At 40.4% G+C, this 21,782-nt stretch overlaps 1 protein-coding gene across 1 annotated transcript in view; it reads left to right on the top strand.

Annotated features, from left to right (window-relative positions):
• The window catches only part of LOC130611663 (probable acyl-CoA dehydrogenase 6), a 79,614-nt gene that overhangs the window by 56,307 nt on the left and 1,525 nt on the right, over positions 1-21,782 (top strand). Inside the window, 9 exon segments of the mRNA XM_057432635.1 lie at positions 529-554; positions 557-628; positions 5,820-5,965; positions 5,967-5,988; positions 10,365-10,448; positions 10,451-10,537; positions 16,410-16,450; positions 16,452-16,587; positions 16,755-16,895. Of these exon segments, the coding sequence (XP_057288618.1) occupies positions 529-554; positions 557-628; positions 5,820-5,965; positions 5,967-5,988; positions 10,365-10,448; positions 10,451-10,537; positions 16,410-16,450; positions 16,452-16,587; positions 16,755-16,895 (755 nt within the window).

Raw genomic sequence — 21,782 nt, 5'->3', positions numbered from 1 at the left:
TTGGCATCAGCCCACCTCACAAGCGTGTCGAGGTCCCTCTGGATGGCATTCCTTCCCTCCAGCTTATCAACCGAACCACACAGCTTGGTGTCATCGGCAAACTTGCTGAGGGCGCACTCAATCCCACTGTCCATGTCAGTGATGAAGATGTTAAACAAGACCGGTCCCAACACCGATCCCTGAGGGACACCACTCGTTACTGGTCTCCAGCTGGACATTGAGCCATTGACCACAACTTTTTGTGTGTGGCCACCCAGCCAGTTCTTTATCCACCGAGTGGTCCATCCATCAAATTGTGTCGCTCCAATTTAAAAACTTTGTTTAAATTATTGTGGCTGGATTTATGGTGAAGGCTCTGAATCACAACTTTGGGGGGTATCTATTCTGTCTTTGGCTCTGGGACAGGTTTTGCCTAGTCATAGGAAAATCAGTCACTGTATAGGTAGAACAAAATTTGTAACTAACTTGTAAATAAAGTTTACCTTCAAAACCATTCAATAGCCTATCTTTTTCATTATGTTGTTGCAGGTTTGGTTCTGATGAGTTGAAAAAACAGGACCATCTATAGCTGGAGATTTTGTGGTTTGCATGGGAATCAGTGAAGCCAGAGCTGGGTCAGATGTCACAAGTAAGTTAACCTAGCAAATTGCCATTTTTAGACAGCCTGTTATTTTAATGGAAGGAATCTGGTTTCCCTGACTCTTCAATTTCTCACTGTCTGTAAGAAATACAAAGGAAGGAAAGACCAGTGTGGTGAGAGCAAAAAGTAATATTCTAGGAGCAGTAACACATGCCTCTGATGCATCCAAAAGCAGTCAAATTGAATGTATCAATGAATTGATAGCTATAACACTGTATAGGCTGAGCAGAACAGATTAATATGCAGCTGACATGCTGGCCCTGGATTTATCCTAGTGTTTGCCCTGCTGCTGCTGCCTCTCTGTTCTGTCCAAGCTTACCACTGGCGGGTAGCACTCCAGCAACTTCTGTAGTTGCACAGCCACCATCAGTTGTGCAAATTTGCAGATGTACAATAGGGGTGTAGCCTGTTCAACTGTACTGAAACTTGCACTTCCTTAAAACAGATCTCTCCCTTACAGAGCTAGTCCATTCTGAAAATGATGGCATTACTTTCACAATGGGTTCCTCTTGCTCATTCTTACCTCACGTCAGCCCCTTCTGTCATTCCTGTGCAGCAAAAATGTCTCTGAACTGGTGATTGTTTTGTTTAGGGCTAATGAAGAATTTGCCATGTCAAATCTATTATCTTTGTGATTTAGTTACTTTGCATGCAACTATTTTTCTGGTTTAGTGGAAGAATATGTTTAAAAACACTGATAAATGAAACTAAAATTCTGAAGTGCCTGAAGCAGTAGATAATTTTAACAATTAAATTAAGAGATATCGTAGAAGAAAGTGAAAGATGTCTCATCTGACTGTGAAGCATGGACTTCAAGGAAAAGGGAACAATGAGAAACCACTTCTAGAGGTTTTGTGGTTGGACACACGATGGCTAAGTTGAACACATTTTGCTCTTACAAACTGCTGAGATGTGTTCTTGCAGACAAAGTCACCAAGTTGGCTGAAGTTTTTGATCGGCAGAGTCCTACGTCCATCTCTTTGACCAAACTCAAGCTGTTTTCTCAAGACAGACAGTTATTCAGTGTTAAGGCAAGGGTGCAGCAGGTAGTTTTCAAGAGAGTTAATGGGGATAATGAAATAATGGAACTAAATCTTCCTGCATGATCCATTGCCATTTTCCTTTTAGTTGATTGATTTTGTTCATAAATTATTGAAGGTGATAAGAACACAGAAGAAAAAGAAGTGTTCATTACATAAGAAGTGAAAGGTGCCTGGAATTAATTTATTAAAATTTTAGCAGAACAAAATGGACTCTCTATATATAAAATATAAATTTCAAGTCAATTTGAAGGAGCAACTGCCTGGTTCAAATGTAGTTGTTGTATATTGTTCATAGTATTGACCAGGTACAACAAAACTAGCACAGGGATGATTTGAGAAGCAGAACAGTTAGTATAGAAAATGCCTCTTTTTAACTTCAGGATTCTTGGCACCACAAAGCATACACATTTGTGTCAGTTTTAATGATTTTGTCTCATCTTGCTACTATTCCACAATGTATATAATGTTTTGCTAGTCTGTGGAGAATATACAAGAGCACATCATGGAAGACGCCTTCTCTTCAAGCTACGTCTTCTGGGCAACTACCCCAAGTAACCCTGCTTATGTCCACCTCTTCAGCATAGACACCTTGCCCCTTTTTGTCTCTGTGGAATCCAATCTTTCTGTCTTTCTGGGTTTAGGTAATCCTTTTTAAGCTTGAAAAACTAAAATTGCACATACTGTCTATACTGGCACAAATACTTCTCCAAACCTGATAGAAATATTACCTTCTAATACGTAACATTACACAAGTTTGCTGGCTTGTGAATCTGGTGATTAATTATGCAGAGCATCTTCATCATTGGTTTGCTATTGAAACATTGAAAGATACAGCAATCATTCTTATTACTTTGTGCCTAGTTACTTGTACTTTCCATCTTGAAATTGAAAACTCAAGATGATTCCTTTCTTGCTGGGAGATACCTCAGTTGTCTGTGTTGGTGATGTCTCTCAAGTTTGTGTCACCAACAAATTTCATTAGTGTATTCCTTTTCTTCTTTTAAAGATCATTAATGGAAATATTCAATAGGTTTTGTCCAAAGGCTGATATCAAAGGGAGATCTCCAATAATAACCTCCCTGCATATCAGCACTTCCTCTTTTAATGCAACCTGATGCAATTCCCCCTTTGCCAAGTTCCTTGCCCACATTTCCACTTTTGTCCTAATTCTTATCTTTTACAAAATTTTAACTCATAATTACCTAGTAGCATTAATTTTAGTTTGCTTGAGTCCAATAGGATTTTTTTTCCATTCTCCTTTCTCTAGAAAATCCATTTTCATAACAAACAAATCATATTGGTTTTAAATAAGAGACCACTGGTAAATTGAATTCTCTTTTCTTTCCAAATCTATTCTGAGGCTGTGCAGACTGCCAAAACCAACAACCTCTGTTTTCACTAATTTTAATTTCTGTATAGTCTTTCCTGTAGATGTCTTGCTTTGTCAGCTGCATTGTGAATCCCTTTGTAATCTCATGTGAAATATTTCTTTAGTTTTGAGGCATTCTCTATATGCCTCATGTTTTTTCTAATTGTCTGTTTATTTCTGTGGCTGGAATGTTCCTGTTTGCCACCTAAATCTTACTTGATTTTGTTGGTTTTCATCTGCAAGACTTAATTTATTTTGACCTCTGGCAGTTCTTACCTTCTGACCTCCAAACTGTAGCTTACTTTGACGATTAATCTCTTTCCTTTCCGGTAGGCCATCTACTGTTTTTTAAAGTGATTATTCACCCAGTTAGACTTGAAGCTATTTTATGAACATTTTGTTTTTTTTTTCCTGTACTGATGATGTAAATCCCAGATATCTGTTCTTCCTTTTTTTTTCTTTTGGTTTTTGGTTGTTTTTTTTTTTTTTCTGTTTGCTTGAAGGATATGTGTTGCCTATCTTTGATTATAATGTTGACCTTAAAAGTTGAAGTCAACCTTGTCTTTTGTCAAATCTATTTAGATGCATGGCTGGACTCAAGAGCGCAGTGCAGAAGAAAACTTAAGATTCAAGTATGTTGTGACTTGAATGGTGAAGTGACCAGCCCTGGTTGCTTACAGATGGCACCAGCTGTATCAAAAGCCTTTTGATGGTGGCCTTTCTTGGAAGGAGCCCACACAGCATGCTCTGTAAGTTGTTGAGTTATATAGTCCCTACAGGGGCAGTGATGTGGGCTGCCAAGAATGAGTTATGGAGCACCCACTGAAGTAGCCTTTTCCCAGAGCTATGCTCTAGCTGGGAGAATAATTACAGTCAAATATTCCAAATTATATTCTGAGCCAAATCCCTGAGACTCAGTCCGCTTGGCTTTGGTAAATTGTTAAGTAGGTTTTCAGAGCCTGCTGTATTTTAAACATAAAACTTACTTATTAACTTGATCTTTCTTCTAATTAAAGAGAAATAAGTCTTCGTAAGTTGATTATAAATAGTCATTTTTCACGTGTTTGAAGCCAACTGTCAGCCATCACATCTGGGAGTACTTGAATGTTTCCATTAGTAAGGCATTTGTTCTTGAATCTGTATTTGGGTGGTTAGTCCCCTGTGACGCCATTGCTTGCAAGAACTGTTTACATTTGTGATAACATCACAGTGCTCATTGTTCCTCTGCAGACCTTCCATGGAACCTCTATCTAATCTCTTCAGTAGCTGTTCCACAACAAAGGGATGCATGATGTAAATCACTGTGAATGCTTCCATCTTTTCTATGCTGCATCAATATAGTGTTGTCGTATTTCTTATCCCAGCTCTTGTGTGTCCTTCTTTTATTATTTAGTCCCTGTGTGTATGATTGTCTGGTGTCTGTGTCCATATATTATGAGCTTTCATCAGTACTTCAGGTTCCTTCAGTTTGTTGGCCTCCAATTATACAGATTTTGTATCAAGTTCCTTGGACAGATTTGTCATTCATTGACAAAATAGCTATATGCCTACTGGTTTTATTCACATTAGTACTCTCTCTTTCCCTTTCTATTCATCCTCATCTGCTTGTAAATTCCTTTAGCCATAGCTATATCTGATATTCCCTTAGCTTATATTTTATGCAATTTTCTCCCATTATTTTCCCCCAGTTCTTTCATTAACAAGACTTAAGCCATGCTGACCTCAGTCTTGGTTTATCTTGTAAATCATTCTGGTTTTGGCATAAATGAAGATCAGATACTTGGTTTTGCTTTGGTTTATAATTAGAGCCTTTGGGAAGAAGGTTCATGTGCAGATTGAGGTGAGTGCAAATAAAGGTATAGCCAGCTCACATAAAAGTGCCTCCCCACTCGGTGTCTTGACTCTTACCCCTCAAGTTTACTGCTTCCCTCAGTAGGTGGGTGGACTCTTACGGACTTCACAGACTAGATTTACAGGTGCTACTAGGGGTTTGATAGGATTCTCTTATACCATCACCTACTTATAGCTAGATATCTGTTGAAGAGTCTTCCTCAGTTGGGGTTTTAGTTGAAGAAGTTCAACTGCAGAGTTAAAAATCCAGACCTCTGGAGATTCTGCTAGTGTGTAAATAATAACCAGTGATTCACTCTAGGGCTGCTTACAGCATGATGTGAACACTCACAGATAAAAAGATCGTTTTTTGCGAGGGGGTATAAATAGCAGGCGTCTGGAACTCCTTTACATAAAGACATTCTTAGCATTTGCCTTTTTGAAAGTTTACTAGCTTTGAATTTATTACCCCATTCTGACCAAGAACATTCAGGAAATGCGTGTACATATATCTTTGTGCGTACACCGATAGTGAGGCATATGTTTGTTTAAGTCAGGACTCGGAAATTAATGACCTGCTCAGTGACTAACATGCAGAGTTACAGAAATGCATAATACATCACCTCAGATTCAAATATTTCTGGCCCAATTTTCTGACTACCAAATTTACTTAGGGAAGATTTTTTGCTTTCTTCAGCAGGGATGAAGACTTCACCTAAAGGAGGGTGTGAGAAGTGGTCTCGTTTCCCTCATGTGCCTCCCAAGAATTGCCCAAGCCTTGTGTAGCCTGGTAGGGTTAGAGGACCTGGGGGTAAGAAGGGAGAACTAAATATTAGTTATCTTTCTGAGAGAAAAGGAGTGACTCTGCCAGCTGTACCGGGACCAGCTTACCCCTCCTTCACAAGAATAACGCTTCATTTCATGTGTTTTGAAATAGACATCAAGACAACAGCTGTAAAACAAGGGGATGAATACATCATAAATGGTAGTAAGATGTGGACTATGTCCGGATGCCAAGCGGACTGGATGTGCCTGCTAGCAAACACCAATGAAGGGCCTGCCCATCAAAATTAATCTCTCATTATGTCTGCCAATGAATCTACCTGGTAATAACACAAAACCTTTTCTCTCCTAATTTGATTTCATTGGTGTTTTTTAGATATGCACCAGCATAAGAAGGAAAGGTGTTTAACAGGAAGGACTGCACCCATAAATGCTCTTCTAAATTGGGTGCTTCACTGTCCTGCAAAGTTGGTCCTGAAATGCATTTGCTCAATTCAGAACAGAGTAGGGGACATGAGAAAATGAGAAGGAAGTTAAGTATTTTGCAGACTTCAACCTGTGACTCCCAAATAATTTTATAAGGAGAGTCCTTTTTGCCAGAAATAAGTTTATGAAAGTTGTTCAGATACATTTGCTTGGGAAGACTTAATAACCTTCTGTGAGAATGAACATACAAATCAATGCCAAAGACAAAATTGTGCCTCAAAGAAATCATTAAAAAGCCAACTTTTTTTTTTTTTTTAAAGTCATAACACTCGCTGTTGTTCAGTTTTGGAGAAGTTCCACAAAAATTTGTATCTTTGTTTTCTGTCCTAAAAAGCAGAAAGAAGATGCAAACAGTCTGCAAATCTAAATAACATTATTTACATAGACCTTTGCACACGAACTCTTTGTAAAATGTTTTTAAACTACTTTTTAACAATAATGTTAAACTTTTTCCTGGTTTGTGTGAGGACTGATGAACAGACTGCATGCTGCTTTTGTCAGTGAATAGAGAAGTATTTTTAAGCTTGCTGTCTTGTTCAGAAAATACTGAAAGTGATTCTGAAGTATGTAAAAACAAAAGGATAAAGAGTTTAGTTTTCCAAAAATGAAGCAGCCAACCCATTGTTAGAGGCAGATCTAATATATAGAAATTGACTTGGAGGCTTTCAGCTATTTTGCTTATTGCAAAAAGACATGTGAGTCATTATAGCTTGGGGGTTTTGGGGGGGGGGGGGGGGTGTTGTTAGGTCACACAGCCACATAGATCTTCTTTACTGGAGTAAATAGATTTTGAGTCGAAAAATTGCCTGAGTCCCCCAGAGCTGATCTGCAGGACTGCAGAAGTCTTCCCAGAAACAAAAATTGCACTCCTTAAAGTATATAAACTCTCATTTTTCTGTGTGATACAGATACTGCCTTCCAAAAGGGTCGCTGTACCAAGCCTGATGACCTTTCGAAATGAAATAATAAGATAGCTGATTTTGGGTGGGTCATATCAGAAAGGAGATTTTTCAGGAAGATAAAGAGGAAAAGGGTGAAAAAGGCTGCCATTTGACACAGATGTGAGGAGGAAGTCCCGGCTGTTCTAGTACATCCTAAGGATGTCTGTCTGCCAAAGATTGGTGCTCCTTGGAGGGCAGCAGATCAGGAGTGTACGGGAAGTGTCTGGAGGACATCACTGAATGATGCACTACCAAGTGTCTGTAGATGTATGTGTGTCAAAGCTCAAGAATGCATGCAGTGGAGAATGAGTGTGTTATGCCTGACTAACTGCTGCAGTCACCAGCCTATATGGTGCAGTAAGAAAGGGATCCGTGGCGCAGCGCTAACTCATTCCTTGCTAGCAGCTGGAAGGACATGGAAGACTAGTCCAGCATTTGCCCCCAAACACATTAATTGTTTCATACTTTTATCATGTGATGATAGAAAAAAAAGTTCCAGGTCTGAAAGTGAATTACTAACTTCAACAGCTGGTAGTTTATTGGAGATACGAAGCAGGATTTGCTTCATGTGTGTACAGTGTGTATTCTGGGTGAAGTAAATTATGGCCTAGATTTGACGGACACTGCTGAATACATTTCTCATAAAAGGAATTTGGAGAATGGCAGTGTGGTTTTGGTAGATATCCAAATTAGGTGAATAGTCCTCATAATAACAATGTCTTAAAGAAAACCCCAACCTTAATTTCTCATATGAGGAAAGAGAATCTAAAAAGCTGTAGAATGTCTGTAAGTAATATATATAGACAAATGACTTGCAGCCCTAATCTGGCAACTACTTGTGCAGTGGTTTGTCCTCTGGGTCCTCAAATGGCACTAGGGTAGGTTGCAAGGGGGAGATAATAACATCCAGGACAGGGGAAAGAGCATGTTTCTCAGGCTGCAATTTAAAATGTGCCTGTTTCCATTTGTAATAACACTAAATGGTATCAGGAGGGAGTGACTGCCTTTCTCTCACGATGGAACATGGAAAACAAAAGAGACTCTCAGAAAGCTGGAGGAGTGGGAGAAAATGAAAAATCAAAGACTCCTGGAAAGAACTGCCCAGGAAGAGATACAGCAATCCATCTCAGTGATACTGGTGTGAGTAGCACAAATGGCTCTAATAGAGTGCCAGCTGTCAGGCACTTGGCCTTGCTAGATTGAGATTTCTGTATTATTGCTTGTTATTTATTTAATAAAGACAAACTCCAGGAGTTACCTGGGCAGATAGTGAGCACATCTTCATATGGGCGAAGACCAGTGATTGCAGAAAACCAACTAGAAGTAGACCAAAGACATGATCTCTGAGACTTTCAAAGAAACCAAGCAGTAATCCAATGGGAAAAGGTGTTCCAGAAATTCTCTGGGTCTGTAAATGGTTCAGTGTGTTTGTTTAGCTCTGATTTTAATACAGAAACAAACCACAAATGTTTATTTTTTGCATGAGTGGATGCAAATTGCTGGATAAGAGTAAAAAATTTTTACACAGCTGTCCTGATTTTCTTCCTGTGTTGAACATGTATCAAAGCAAATATTCCTAACACATAGTCTGTTTATGGATTGGCCAGTGGGGAAAAATCTTGAGTGGAAGGTGTGGAAGTCTGCATGGACTTCTTCTGAGAGCAGTCATGGCACTTGGAAATAGTGTCAGTATTTAATCTCCACAGAGAGGTGAAACTTCCCATAGCCTTATTCAGTGCAGCTAAAGAGAGTGAACTTGAAGGGAGCGATTGCCAGCTTCTTCTAGCTGCAAAACCAAAGTAATTTTCACATGACTGAAGGCCTCCTCTTAGTAGAAGATGAGATGTCTTTATTAGTTCAGAAAGAGTTGTTCACTAAACTCCATGAAAGATGGCGTGGGCTGTGCAGTGACCAACTCCTACTAAGCTATGTTAGAGAGTAATAGAGGATTGGAAAAAGTAATAGCATAAAGAGGAAAATATTACCAGAATACCTCCTCATCACAGAGCTGGTTAGAATACCATGTATGTGGGTAGTAAAATGTTTGGTTTTCTGCAAAGACATATACGCTGATTTGGAGGACTGTTTTTCTACATATATAAACTTGGCAGATGTAATCAGCATGTTTTGCACAAACCCTCATACCCTGTTGTTGGTCTCAGTTTATTTTACACCTGAAATATTCTTGACTTCCATCCTGAATATTCTCATTAGTCCCAGAGCAACAAGGAGGTGAAAACTGAAGACAAGGGAATTGCCACCCAAAAGAAAATAATTAAATGAATGGGTGTCTGTTAAGCTCTCATGGGACAGTGGTGAAGCCATGCTTACATCGGAACAAGAGCAAGAAAGAACTTGTGGCTATGAAAAAACAAATGTGACTAGGTAGCTGAAGTCATACGTGGCTGAACCTGAAGGAACCAGGTTCATCTCCAGCAGGCCATAGCACGTGGGGTCAGAGTCAGCGCTGTGTAGGGAGGCCTGTGGGGAAGCAAACCCTCTTCACAAGCATGTCCATGATAAAACTCAGAGGTATGAACTGTGACCATTATGAATCTTTCTATTACTACTTAGGTGAACTAAACAGTATTTTATAAGCCATCATAAAATACATAGTTTCAACAAGATTTGGAGTTGATATGGAATTGTTGGCTATTCACAGCAGTTAGGAATTAGAGTCTAAATTTTTATTAGGACAGATTGGTGTGGTGTGATTATAAACTCTCTTCTACAGAAAATATCAGGATAGACTAGAAAGAGAAGGATAAATATGAAAGAGGGGAAGGGAATAGGATTTCCAGGAGGATAAATTCTCTAGCTGCAGCTTAAAACGTAGCTCTGGTTTTGTCATTACTAAATATTTCTCTGCTGTTCCACAGCAGTGTAGGCAGTCTGCAAATACTCCTAAATTGAATTCCAGCATTTCATGACAGTGCACTAAAAATCAAACAAGCAAATAAATATTGCATTGATTCAAGACGTGCATGAAGTAAGATTATTACTACTAGTAAAGAATTATTATTTGGAGACATAATGAAAAATACGACCTTTACAATTATAATTTCTGCTTTGTTAGTTAAATAAAATATAAAAAATCTTGCAAATAGGACATGGGCTGTTTTAAATTCCAGAATACTGTTATGTTTTTCCTAAAGGCAGATTTCACCGTAGTCTTGGCACATACCTTCACATCTGCAAACTTTGCTTTCTTAAAATGCTGTGCTTTTATATAGTACGTCTGTTTTCTGTGGCCTTTCTAATACTTTCTTCAGTCATTCATGTTGCTAAAAAGATAGAGAAACTGGGCATGAAGTTATTGGACACAGCACAGATCTTTTTTGAAGATGTAAGGGTCCCAGCAAAAACCTCATCGGTGAGGAAGGAACAGGTTTTACGTATCAGATGTTGCAGTTCCAAGAAAAGTGGCTGTGGGGAGTAGCGACTGGTAAGTCATTGTTTGGGCTGCTGGGGCTGGGCAGGGACACAGGGGTCACCCTTTGCATGAGTAACAGGACTTTCCTTTTCTCATCGACTGCAATGGCCTCTTACAGTCTGGTTCTGAAATCTGTCACAGCCTGGGTACAGACAACCTTCCCTTTCTGTAGGAAAACTGGAAATAGAAAATATTTTGTGAGGCATCACAGAGGCTGGTTTTGCCTTGTTTCTTTTTTCGTGGTGTTTTTCTGCTGATAAGAAAACATGGCATCATGTTCTGTCTGCTACAAATAGTATAAAGGCTATCAAAGTACTGGCATGAAATAGGAGTTTTCTTGTAGTACAGTAAGCTGTGATATTTATCCTGGATTTTAGAAAATTAATGTAGTGGCTGTGTAAAGAATTGGCTGTTACAGGATATGAGAGCTTTGTTTTGTGGATCCATTTTACCTCTGTGCACTTTGGACACCAGTGGTACAACACCAAATTCCTTTCCCTGAGGCTGTCACAGGGTTCCTGTTACTGTAAACTCAGGCTGTACTCGAATCCACGTATTTGAATTATATGGATTCTGGATGTTCCAGGTAAACAGATCCAAGTCTGGATTGTCCAATTTCAGCCTCCCAATCTTCCCCTCACCCCACAGTGTTTGCTTCATCTGAAATATAATGTGGTTCACTTGAAGAAGATTGGTCTTCTTTAAATTTCAGGGTTGTATAAATAATCTCACCATATTCATGCTCCTGCGCATACCCTGTCTGTTATTGTCTGTGTGTGGCTGGGGAATTGGGAATTCTAAGAAGTGATTTTCTGATTCAGTGACCAAATAAAAAAATCACTCCCTGTTGTGGGTTGATCCCAGACCAAATATTTTAGAGTTCATATGCTTTAAAAAAATCTTTGGTTTGCTCCAAAATTCTTAGTTCAGCCTGGGACAAATAGTAACTGTGAGAGTGGTTTTAGTGAAGAACAGACTTGTAAGGGAAGCTACTGCAGACTCAGGCAAAGAGGAGACATGGTCCTGCTGCTGCTCCTGTTTTAATTGAGGCATACACAGACTGCAAGGATGCGCATTGTCCATTTCTACGTGCAGTTTGAAGTCTAACAGTCAGAAACTCTGGACTGCAGTGATACTGCCCCGGCAGCACAGTAGCCAGCAGTATTAGTCATGCCCCAGGCAAAAGTGACATGCACTGACAGCATCAAGACACAAAGCCTGGCAGATGAGATCACTCCTGTTAAAACCACTGGCAGCTTGGTGCTGTCCAGCCTTGCACAACTGCCTGACAGTCACCATGCTCTGCCAGGAACTGGGACACCAGATTTCAATTCTTCTTTTTGCCCTGAATAACACAGTGGGAGCAGGCAAACCCTCAACCTGGATGAGCAGTCTGGGAAGGGCATCTTTGCCTGGCCACGGCCACACCATGGCCAGGCAGGGGCCATCAGGGAGGAAAAGCCTTGGAGCTCACCAAGGGAGAGGGAGCTGCCTTCTTCAGCACAGTGGACAGTATGTTGTACTTTGCTAGGCCCCTTGGTGTTGCTTTGATCCACTGTCTGATATAAAGTGCGTGAAAATTCTAGGAGCAGGAGCAAGACTCATAATTTGGGTCAAGTTGCAAACTTTAGGGGTAACCAGTAGTGATAAACAAGGAAAAAAGAGTAACCAATGTTAAGAAGGGAGCCAGGTGCTTGATGGATGCAGTTTGTACCACCACGACATCTAGCCGTTACCTTCCAATCCTGCAAATGGTTTTACATACGTTCAACAAGTGCTTTGCTGAAGGCTCAGGTGTGCAAAACTATGTATATGCCTTCAGTAGCTTTGTGATTAGGTCTGCATATGTACTCCTAGTCCTCACTTCTGGCCCTCAGAAGTACATTTCTGTTCCTTCCAGTTCATGACTATTCATGTGACATTGAAAATCATCAGCCTTCTTTTAAACACTTGAGGGACCAGTCCTGGCATCCTCACTTTCACTACTTCCTAAAACTTGGAAGAAGCAGTTGACTGCCTTTCCTTTCTTTTTTTTCTGTCCTTTTTGGGCATTGCTTTGTTGTGTTTGGGTTGGTTTTTTTGGTGGCTTTTTTCTGTTGTTGGTTTTGTTTATGCATTTTTAGTACCATGGATTATGTGTTCCAGCTTTCTCTTTGTTTATTATTACCTTCTTTGTGGGCAACATGTGGGAAAGTTTCCTTCCTTCTTCACTTCTCCCCCTCCCCCCCAGAATGAATTTTCATTCAAATTGAGTTAAAATATAAATGGAAAACTAATTTCCTGGTATTGCAAAATTTGGTCACAGTGTGGTCTTTTCTTCCAAGTGACACATGTCAAAGGCACTGGTAAAAGTCATTTCTTGCTCCAGTGAAAGAGCTGCCACGTGTCTCTCCTGTGTTGTGACACTTGGTAAAGACCATCCATTTGTGGACCTGTTGTACTGATCACAGGAAAAGAATGTTGCTATGGCAAGAAAGCAAACAGGTTTTTTTGTGAATTGCTTAACTTGGAGGCAAAGAGGGAGTTCAGTGTGTGTGAGAGAGCAGAATGGCACTTTTGTAATGACTTCTATCTGCTGCCATAGTCTCAGTTTTATGACCATCATTGAGTCATGGCCAGTAAGCAGGATGACAGATCCTTTTACATGGGCAATTCACGTCCTTAAGAGACAGATGCTCAGCTTGGAGCTCACTGTACATCTCACTAGAAAATGACCAGCCACAACTGAAGAAAAATATATGAATTTCCTTTTGAGAGGAGATATAACAAGGCAAAATGTGTTTACAGTGAGCAGAAGTTCCAAGTGGAAAAAATGTAAGCTGGATGGAAGTACGAGGAAAAGATTATTCTGCATCTGGCAGCTTCAAGTGCTTTCACAATTCTCAGCTGTGTGGTAGACCATGCGTTCCTCAGGCTGCTCTAGAGCAACATTTCCTTCATGTGCTGTCAGTTGAAATCCATGGGGCCAAGTTAATCTGAGCCTATGGAGAACATTGTCTGACAGAAGAGGAAACACACAGGGAGGGGGAAATCAGGAAGTTAGTTTCACTGTTAAGAATGACATTTCTCTGTACTTACATGACTGCTTTGCCATGTTAGAGCTATGCTCATAGCTTTAAATACCTGTAGACGTAACAGAATGTAGACGTCACAGAATGGTTTTCATTGGAAAGGATCTTTAAAGACATGACATTCAATTCCCCTGCCATGGGCAGAGACACCATCCACTATATTGGGTTGCTCAAAACCCCATCCTTGAACACTGCCAGAGAAGGGGCAACCACAGCTTCTCTGGGCAACCTGTGCCAGGGTCTCACCACCCTCATCATAAAGAATTTCTTAGACTCATAGAATGACAGAATGGTTTGGGCTGGAAGGGACCTTAAAGCTCATCCAGTTCAAAGCCCAAAATATTCTTCCTTATGTTCAGTCTAAATTTACCCTCTTTTGGTTTAAAACTGGTGCCTCTTGTCCTGTCACTGCTGGCTCTAGTGAAAAATTTATTTCCATATTTTTTAAAAGGCTTCCTTATGTATTGAAAGGCAGCAACAAGGTGTCCCTGGAGCCTTCTCTTCTCTAGGCTCAACAACCACAGCTCTCTCAGCCTGTTTTCATGGGAGAGGTGCTCCAGCCTTCTGACCATTTTTGTGCCCTTCTCTGGACCCTTTTCAACATGTCCATGTCTTTGTACTATGGGCTCCAGAGATGACCACAGTACTCCAGGTGGCGTCTCACTAGAGCAGAGTAGAGGGAATCGCCTCCCTTGACCTGGGGGCCATGCTTCTTTTGATGCTGCCCAGGACTGTCCTTAAAAGAATTCTTCTGTTTATGTCTGTGTACAAATGGCAGATCCAGGAATAAGGAGAAGGATGGTGATGGCAGCTAAGGAAGCAGGAGGATGGATCAGCTGGGTCGGGAAGGAGGCAGCGAAAGAGAGAGGTGGGCACTGTGAGAGCAGCTTTCTCAGGCCCCCACTCCAAGCCCTGATGTATGTTGAGCAGAGATGGGCCAAAACCCCTCCATGATCTTAAGCCCTTTTACATGCAGGACCTAACTAGGTGCTGCCTGTTCCTTCCCACCTGTCTTGCTCCTGCCTTCTCTTTGCTGTTTCCCACCTCTTCTTTCCCTGGTGCTGGATGCTAAGAACCATAGGAGCCATGCTGGAGCACTTTGCTCTGACAAACACGAGACTAACCCCTTATCCTCCCACCTTTCTTCTGCTCTCCTAGCACGGCATTTACTGTTCAGCTATATGCTTCACAGGTTATCAGTTTGAGGGCAAGGGACAAAAGGTGCCTGGGCACTTCTCGCTCTTTCTTTATCATCTCTCAATCTGGACACCATAGACATACAATTGAAAAACGTGTTAGTGTTCCACATGCTACAGTGTTAAATGGTCCTTTGGAAGAACAGTGATCTTCCGTTGTACAAGAGATATCCCTGAAAACAGCAATGTACTTTCTTGTCCAAAAGCCAGCATTAGGGTGGCAGCATAGTGCATAGCATAGAAATGAGGACATTAGAGTACATGCTCTTTTGAAAAATAAGCATTGAGTTTAGTTGTTTGAGAAAGAAGGGGAAAATATTTAAGGCATGAGAAAATCTGATCACCTTACAGAATATGGGGACAGCATATGAAAAATAGCGCTCTGCAGAAAAGCTGGGAAATGGTCCTGGAAGGGGGCAATTGATGGGATGTGGAGGCTGCATACAAGAACAGTATAGGGATGAAATTTAAACAGAGGTGACCTGGAAAGTGATGCAAAAAGGAATATGGAGGCACACCAGGCTCCTGTAATGAACTCTTGTCATGTGAGTAACTGGCAATGTGGGAAAAGGGATTTTGTAGTAGTCCAGGGCTTGCTTGTGTTTTGTGTTTCAGAGTCAGAGTTTTGTGGTTTAGATTCTAAATGTGAAAGGGCGTGGATATGCATATTTTGAAGAAAGAAAATGATCACACAGATGGGTTTGTGAACTCTCTCCCTACTGCTTGCCTTAGTGACATGGATCTGCATTTGCCAAACAAAAGTCTCTACAAATTCAGTACCTGCTGTTATCCTAGCTAAGCTGCAAGAGCCTGATAGTCTAGCCCTTCACTTCAAGGCTGATTAGCCTTAGAAAAGAACTTTTCCTTTTTTTCTTGTTCAAAACAGGGTATCTCCAAGTTTGCTCAAAAAGTAGCAGTGAAATAGTTCTCTTTAAGGCAGTGTCTGCCATCTTGCTTGTCTGTCCTGTAGTATCCTATTTTGATTCTGTTTCCATTAGATGCACTGTTCAGCATTCACTAAAAGTGTCTGTGAATCTTAATGATTTTCTCTTCGTTTTTATACTGGGATCTGAGCACAGAATGCAGACATAGTAAGCAATCTATTCATGTTCCTTGATCTCTGAAGAGGTTTCTTCCTTCTCCCTGAAAGCTTCCATGAATTTACATTTCTACAGCATTCTTCAGTGAGCACGCTGTCTGCCTTCAGATTTTCTTTTGGGATTGTAACAGACCTTCAGTACACAGGGAGCATGGAAAGAAGGAGTTGTCACAAGCTTTTGCTAGGGTCCCAAATGAGGCATTAAGGATAAAGTTTACATACTCATCATCATCACATGCTGCTCTCTATAACTTTCCTTCCCTCCACCCCACTTCTTCGCTCTCCTCCACGTTTTGGCAGTTTGGGGCTAAGGTAAGATAGTGATCAAGAGGCCTTCAAAGTACAAAGAAATACCAGACTTTTTTCAGGGTTGAAACTGCACCCCAAACTGTATGGCATAATCTACCTTGGAAAACCTAATGTCTTGTTTGTACAATGTGAAAAAAACATCTTTTCCAACAAGAGCAACAACAGATCTGGCTAAAATGATGTCTTGTTCTGTGCTTCACTTCTTCAAGTCCTGACACCACTGGCAACTATAATTATATAAAAACATATAACAAGAGACTATTGATTACACTCGCCAGCGGAAAGTGTTTGACTGGCCCACGCTGCACAACCAAGCCGTGCATTTCTGCCTGGCCGAGCTGGCAACCAAAGTGGAGCTCCTGCACTCACTGCTATACTGCACTGTTAGTGAGCTTTTAGTGAGCTCCCACATCTGCCTTCCCAGGTGTGCTTCTCTTCATGCAAAGAATGTTGCTAGGCTGAAGAAACATGGGGAGGTGACTGCAGAGAGGCAGGCTGTGATCATTGACCATATGAATAAGTCTGATTTATTTATTTATGTTTTGTTTCTTTAGCTCTCTATGTGGAAGGCAGTGATGTGACAAGATTTGTTTCCATGGCTAAGCTAAAGGCAGGTCGTCTGGCCCAAGAAGTGACTGATAGCTGTCTCCAGTTTTGGGGAGGAATGGGATTCACCAGTGAGGTACTGGTGAGCATACAGGTGATACAGGTGAGTGAGTGGAGAGAATAGGAAATGGCTTTACTGAAATTTGGCCTCTTAAATGTCCTGCTAAAAAACCACCCACTTGAAAAGGGCACCAGCTCCTAGGCAGTGTGAATGGTGGTGTTCCACTGAATGGTGTGTCACTGATGTACCCAGTGAATCCAAGGGCACCCATAGCCCATTGACTTTGGGGTATCATGTGTGAGTGTCAGGACGTAGGCTGACTACTCCTTTGCCAAATCTTGGCCTTGCATTATAACTGTGTAGTTTGAACTACCCACTGGTTAGCTGGAATGTCTGGAGAAAGAAGTAAACTCCACATTTTCCCTGATGTTCCTCTGATATCTACCAAACAATAGGACAAGGGGAAGAAGAGGGGAGCCTACAAACAGATAGTAATTTTCCCCCTGTCCTTGATTACAAGAACAGAACTAAAACACAACAGAAGCTTTCTTCCAATGAAAATCAGCTTTATCTTTTCCCCCAGATACGTGCATGAAACTGGAGTTCACCATCAGGCTCCTTCAGCCTACTATCGGGCTTTTCTGATAGCAGTCTCCAACTGATTAGTCACATCAGATACCGTGTGGGGCATGTGAAAGTCATAGCTTTTTCCAGCAGTTAAAATGGTACAGATGCCTTTTTGTGAACTAGTTAGAAGTCCCTTCAAATTTTACCATATATCTACTTAGAGCAAAATTCTCTCAGAGCAAACAGTTTTCTGGCAGCTGTCTGGTCACAGCGTCTTATACTCTGTAGAAGGACCAAAAAGGAGCTTGCTTTTTCTTGCAGTAACAGATTTCAGTTCAGCCCTTATATATATGATACCTAATCAAAGGTTAGCAAAATTGGTTAGTGGTTCAGTTAGTTGTAAGTTTTGGTAAATGTATCTGTGTAAAGTGAGAGGAGAACACTTAAAAAGATCTGTCAAAAGTTGGTTTCTTTTTAGCAGGCTGTTACTCTCTCTATTTTAATAGTATTTTATGAACAAGAATGCCTTTGTGGTAAGCCAGAGAGATTCTCAGCCTTTTTTTAGTTGTGAATCCCTGAAGTTCTCTGGTGAAGGTGCAGACTGCTGTATGATGGTGGTTTTAAGCCAGCTGTCAGTATGATGTTTTTCCTTGGTAATTTTTTCACAGCCTCTTTATTAGCAGCTAATGGTCCTGATGTTAAAAGCTACTGCAGGAGGCACTTTGAATAAAATGAGTCCTTCTCTTGCAGCACTTACTGTCAATGTAGTAATGTGTACACACTAATGTGCATCTGCTTCTATCTTGCTTTGATTTGCCTTTAGATTTCCTAGCCTGGTTTTTTATTGCTAAGTTTGGGCAGGGCTTTTCTGTGTGAATTCCAGAGTGGTTTCTAAGTTCACCAGCACAGTCACTTTTTTCCTGAGAAGAAAATCCAGAGTATTTCCAATCGGTATAAACTCTGTCACTTGGCTAAAAAAAACGTATTTTTCTGTCTCTAAATCAAACAGTTTTATAAGGCTAAAGGTGATGTGGTATCCGTACTCTACAATTTTATGTGAATCAGTAAAAGTCCATTGTTGAGTAACAATAAGCTCCAGGAAGAGAGGAGTATTAACTAAATAAACAATTGCAGGTTCAAGTTAGAATCCTGTTAATCTGCAACGATAAGCAAAGCAGCAACTTTCCTAAAGCCATTCTTTTTTCTGCAGCAGTCTGAGTAACCATTCACATCACTGTGGTACTTGTCAAGTAGCAAGCAGTGTAACTGCACAGCACGACACCTAGTCATAATGTACAAAGATTTTTGTAGCATAATCCTTACCAAGTTTCTAAGGAAATGGTGGTCTTTGACACGTGTTGGGCTGTTACTCATCAAAAAGCACACAACATAATGCATGGTTAGTGCATGAAGTCTTTGAATTCTAGTTGTTAGTGTTGGTGGGGAGATAATAAACAGGCCCAGCACAAAACTGTCTGCCAAATGACTTCAGTCACGCCTGTCGTTTTAATAATTTGTCTTTTAATCTTTGTAGAACAACTGACTTTCCTAAAGTGCGGTATTCTGTGGAAGACATAAAGATAGCTGTTTCACCGTGTAGGACCCTATACAGGGCTGGTTTTATATATATGTATGTCTCACTTTCAGTTGTTGGGATTCTGGAGAATGAGTTTGAAAGAAGTTTTGAGTCCAAATATCAAAGGATTTAATAGAGAAATACAGGCCAATATGAAAAACATTGAGTTGATTCTCCAGAGTTTACCCTACTCAAAGGATTCTGGAGAAGGAGAGTGTCAGACTGGACTTGCGTTTATTTTTCTCTCCCCTGCACAAAATGCCTCAAAGGCATCATGACTAGGGAAAAATCAGTTATTGAACAAACCCACAATCTGTGAAAACCCCAGGTTGTGAGAGATCAGAGGGTTGAAAACTTTTTGTGGGGAGTATATTGAAATTTTCCAGATTTAACGTGAATTTTAAAAGATTTCACGTGGTGATCTATATATTTTAATAGTGACTATCTACACTTCAGTTGTTATAGGAAGAACTTGTTTGGCCTTCTTAAAGATTTTCTGTTTTGAAATTAAGATTGTTTCTAAGTACTAAACACTATTCCTAACTGCTGCCAGTTCTGACGAGTTTTACTCTTGTGGTGTGTAATGGAGAGAATGCAATCATTTCTTTACTTGCTGTGTTATGAAAGACTTGAGAAAGCAGTAGTGAAAACTATTGATTGACTGCTTGTGTGAAATAGATGAAGCATAAATAGCATTGCAAATCTCATAGCTGCAGAAGAAAAATGGATTTTTTTTTTCCCCCTCAACTGTCACGTAGGTATTGCAATATGAAGTTTTATTTGTATTTCAGGGTAGTTAAAAATCAAACTTCTGTGTATTTTTAAGTGGACTTTTTTGAGTAAGTAATGCATTTACTTCTAAATTATTTATTGTATTCCTCACAGTTTAAAATGTCCATTGAAATATTTTATTGTTTCATTATTTTATTTTTTTATATTCTTTCATTTTTTACAAAGCATGTCTAAACTAGAATGAGTCTAGACAATTGGGTTCTTTTTAATCAGTCTTTGTCATCACAATGAATGGTTGTACCAAGTGAAATGAAACCTATCTGTTTCTGATGACAAAACCAATTTTCTTTTAAATCAGCAGCTAACTGTTGGGACAAGACTTAATAGCGATTCCTCAGTCATCTGTGAAAACAGAGCCGTAGGTTCAAACTTTTTCTGCAGAGGTTTTGGGACAGATTCCTGTCTACCACTTTGGTTAACTTTTATGAATACCTTGAGGGGGAATTTAGGAGATGAAGCCCATGACATCTAGCTCTAATATGGCAAATCAAAATAGGTAACTGTACAATGATGACTTTAAGGCAGAGCTATGCTCCAGAGCCATCCAGGATGATGTCCGCTCCTGCTCAGCTGGGCTTTCAGAATGCCCTTTAGTGGAAATGAGCAGGTCCATGCGAACTGGCAGGCAGTGCCAGCCTTGGACCTGGCACACTGGGGGGTGTCAGCTCACACTTCTCCCTCTGGACCCAAGTCTCTTTTAGATGTTGCTTAATTTGGACAGGCCATAAGCAATCTAGCTGAGTCTGAAGATGGAAGAAGTCACAAATATTAAAGTTGAGGGTACATCAGTGTATTTTGTGGAGAAAAATCTTGCCAGCGGTACAACTTTAATAACTGTGAGAAGAAAGGGTAAATGTTTTCTAATTAACCTTGTTATGTGACAGCCTTCAAATTAGGATAGTCTAAGATTAAAGGGAGCTTGTCGTTCTCTTTAAGCAGTGTTTAATACATTTCTGACGGAGGTTATATGACACGGTACCAATGGAGATGGGAAACTTGTTTTGACGACATAGAGGGTACTTTTTGTTCCTTTTGCTGCCTTTCTAGAGATAACCTGGATTGAGTTTGGTAGATGAGAAGGGCTCCTCATCCTCCCTCGAGCAGTTTTTAACTTAGCATTGAAGAATTTTTTTTTTAATCTGTCAAAAAATATATTGCTTTTTAACATTTATGTCTCTTGATTTGGTTGAGTAGAGCAAGTCTCACAATCTACAGTGGATGTTTCAGGTGCACGGGATTTCCTGAAGGAGGGGAAGCTCTTTGCAAGGGAGTGCTTTAGGGGGGCAGAGCACAACAGTCAGGATTTATCTCTTCCTCAGGCAGACTCCCACTCTCTGAGGAAAACAGCATTCAGTAAGCAGCTAGTTTGGTCCCTTAAAATGACACCTTTACATAACTGTATGGTGCATTGCAGGCTGGTTCCTTGCTGTCCTTGGCCAGGGTGAAGGCACCACAGGTCAGTTTTCACCTCAGCAGGGCTGCAGGTGGTGCAGGATGTGCTGCTCTGTCATGGGGGCAGCAATGAGGCGATGGAGAAATCAGAAAGCAAAGTGTTGCTGTGCCAGATCAGAAGCATTCCATGGCTAGCCTAACTAAAGCAATAAAATTCTAATATTTAAATATATTAAACTGTTTATGTGCTGTATTAAGAATGTATTATTGATACAGTATAAACTATCAAACCATAAACTTGCAATAAGTAGGTCACAACAAGCTTACGTTACTATGTCATCTTCCCAGCTACTTCAGAGCTCCTGGCAGGATAGTTAGTCCTGTGGTTTGGTTTTCTTAACGCTTAAGGCAAGTCTCTTTCCCACAAGAGGGATGCTAGATTAAAATCACTGTCAACTCAATCCTCTTAGACTAGATGAAACCTTCTGTCCTGTCTCTCCAGCGGAGAGAACATTAGTCACCTGCCTGTAGATTCCGGAGAAAATATTCCTTATCTAACCCGTGGAGACAAAAGTACAATCACCAGCAGTTTTATAGACATAAATATGCACACAAACAGAAACATATGTGAAAGGTATTTTGGTCTTT

The sequence above is a fragment of the Pezoporus wallicus genome, unplaced genomic scaffold (genome assembly GCF_028554395.1).
Source record: "Pezoporus wallicus isolate ANWC-B61680 ecotype Strahan unplaced genomic scaffold, APGP_CSIRO_Pwel_v1 scaffold_2584, whole genome shotgun sequence".
Lineage (NCBI taxonomy): Eukaryota > Metazoa > Chordata > Aves > Psittaciformes > Psittacidae > Pezoporus > Pezoporus wallicus.
This window is presented reverse-complemented; position numbering and strand designations above follow the sequence as displayed.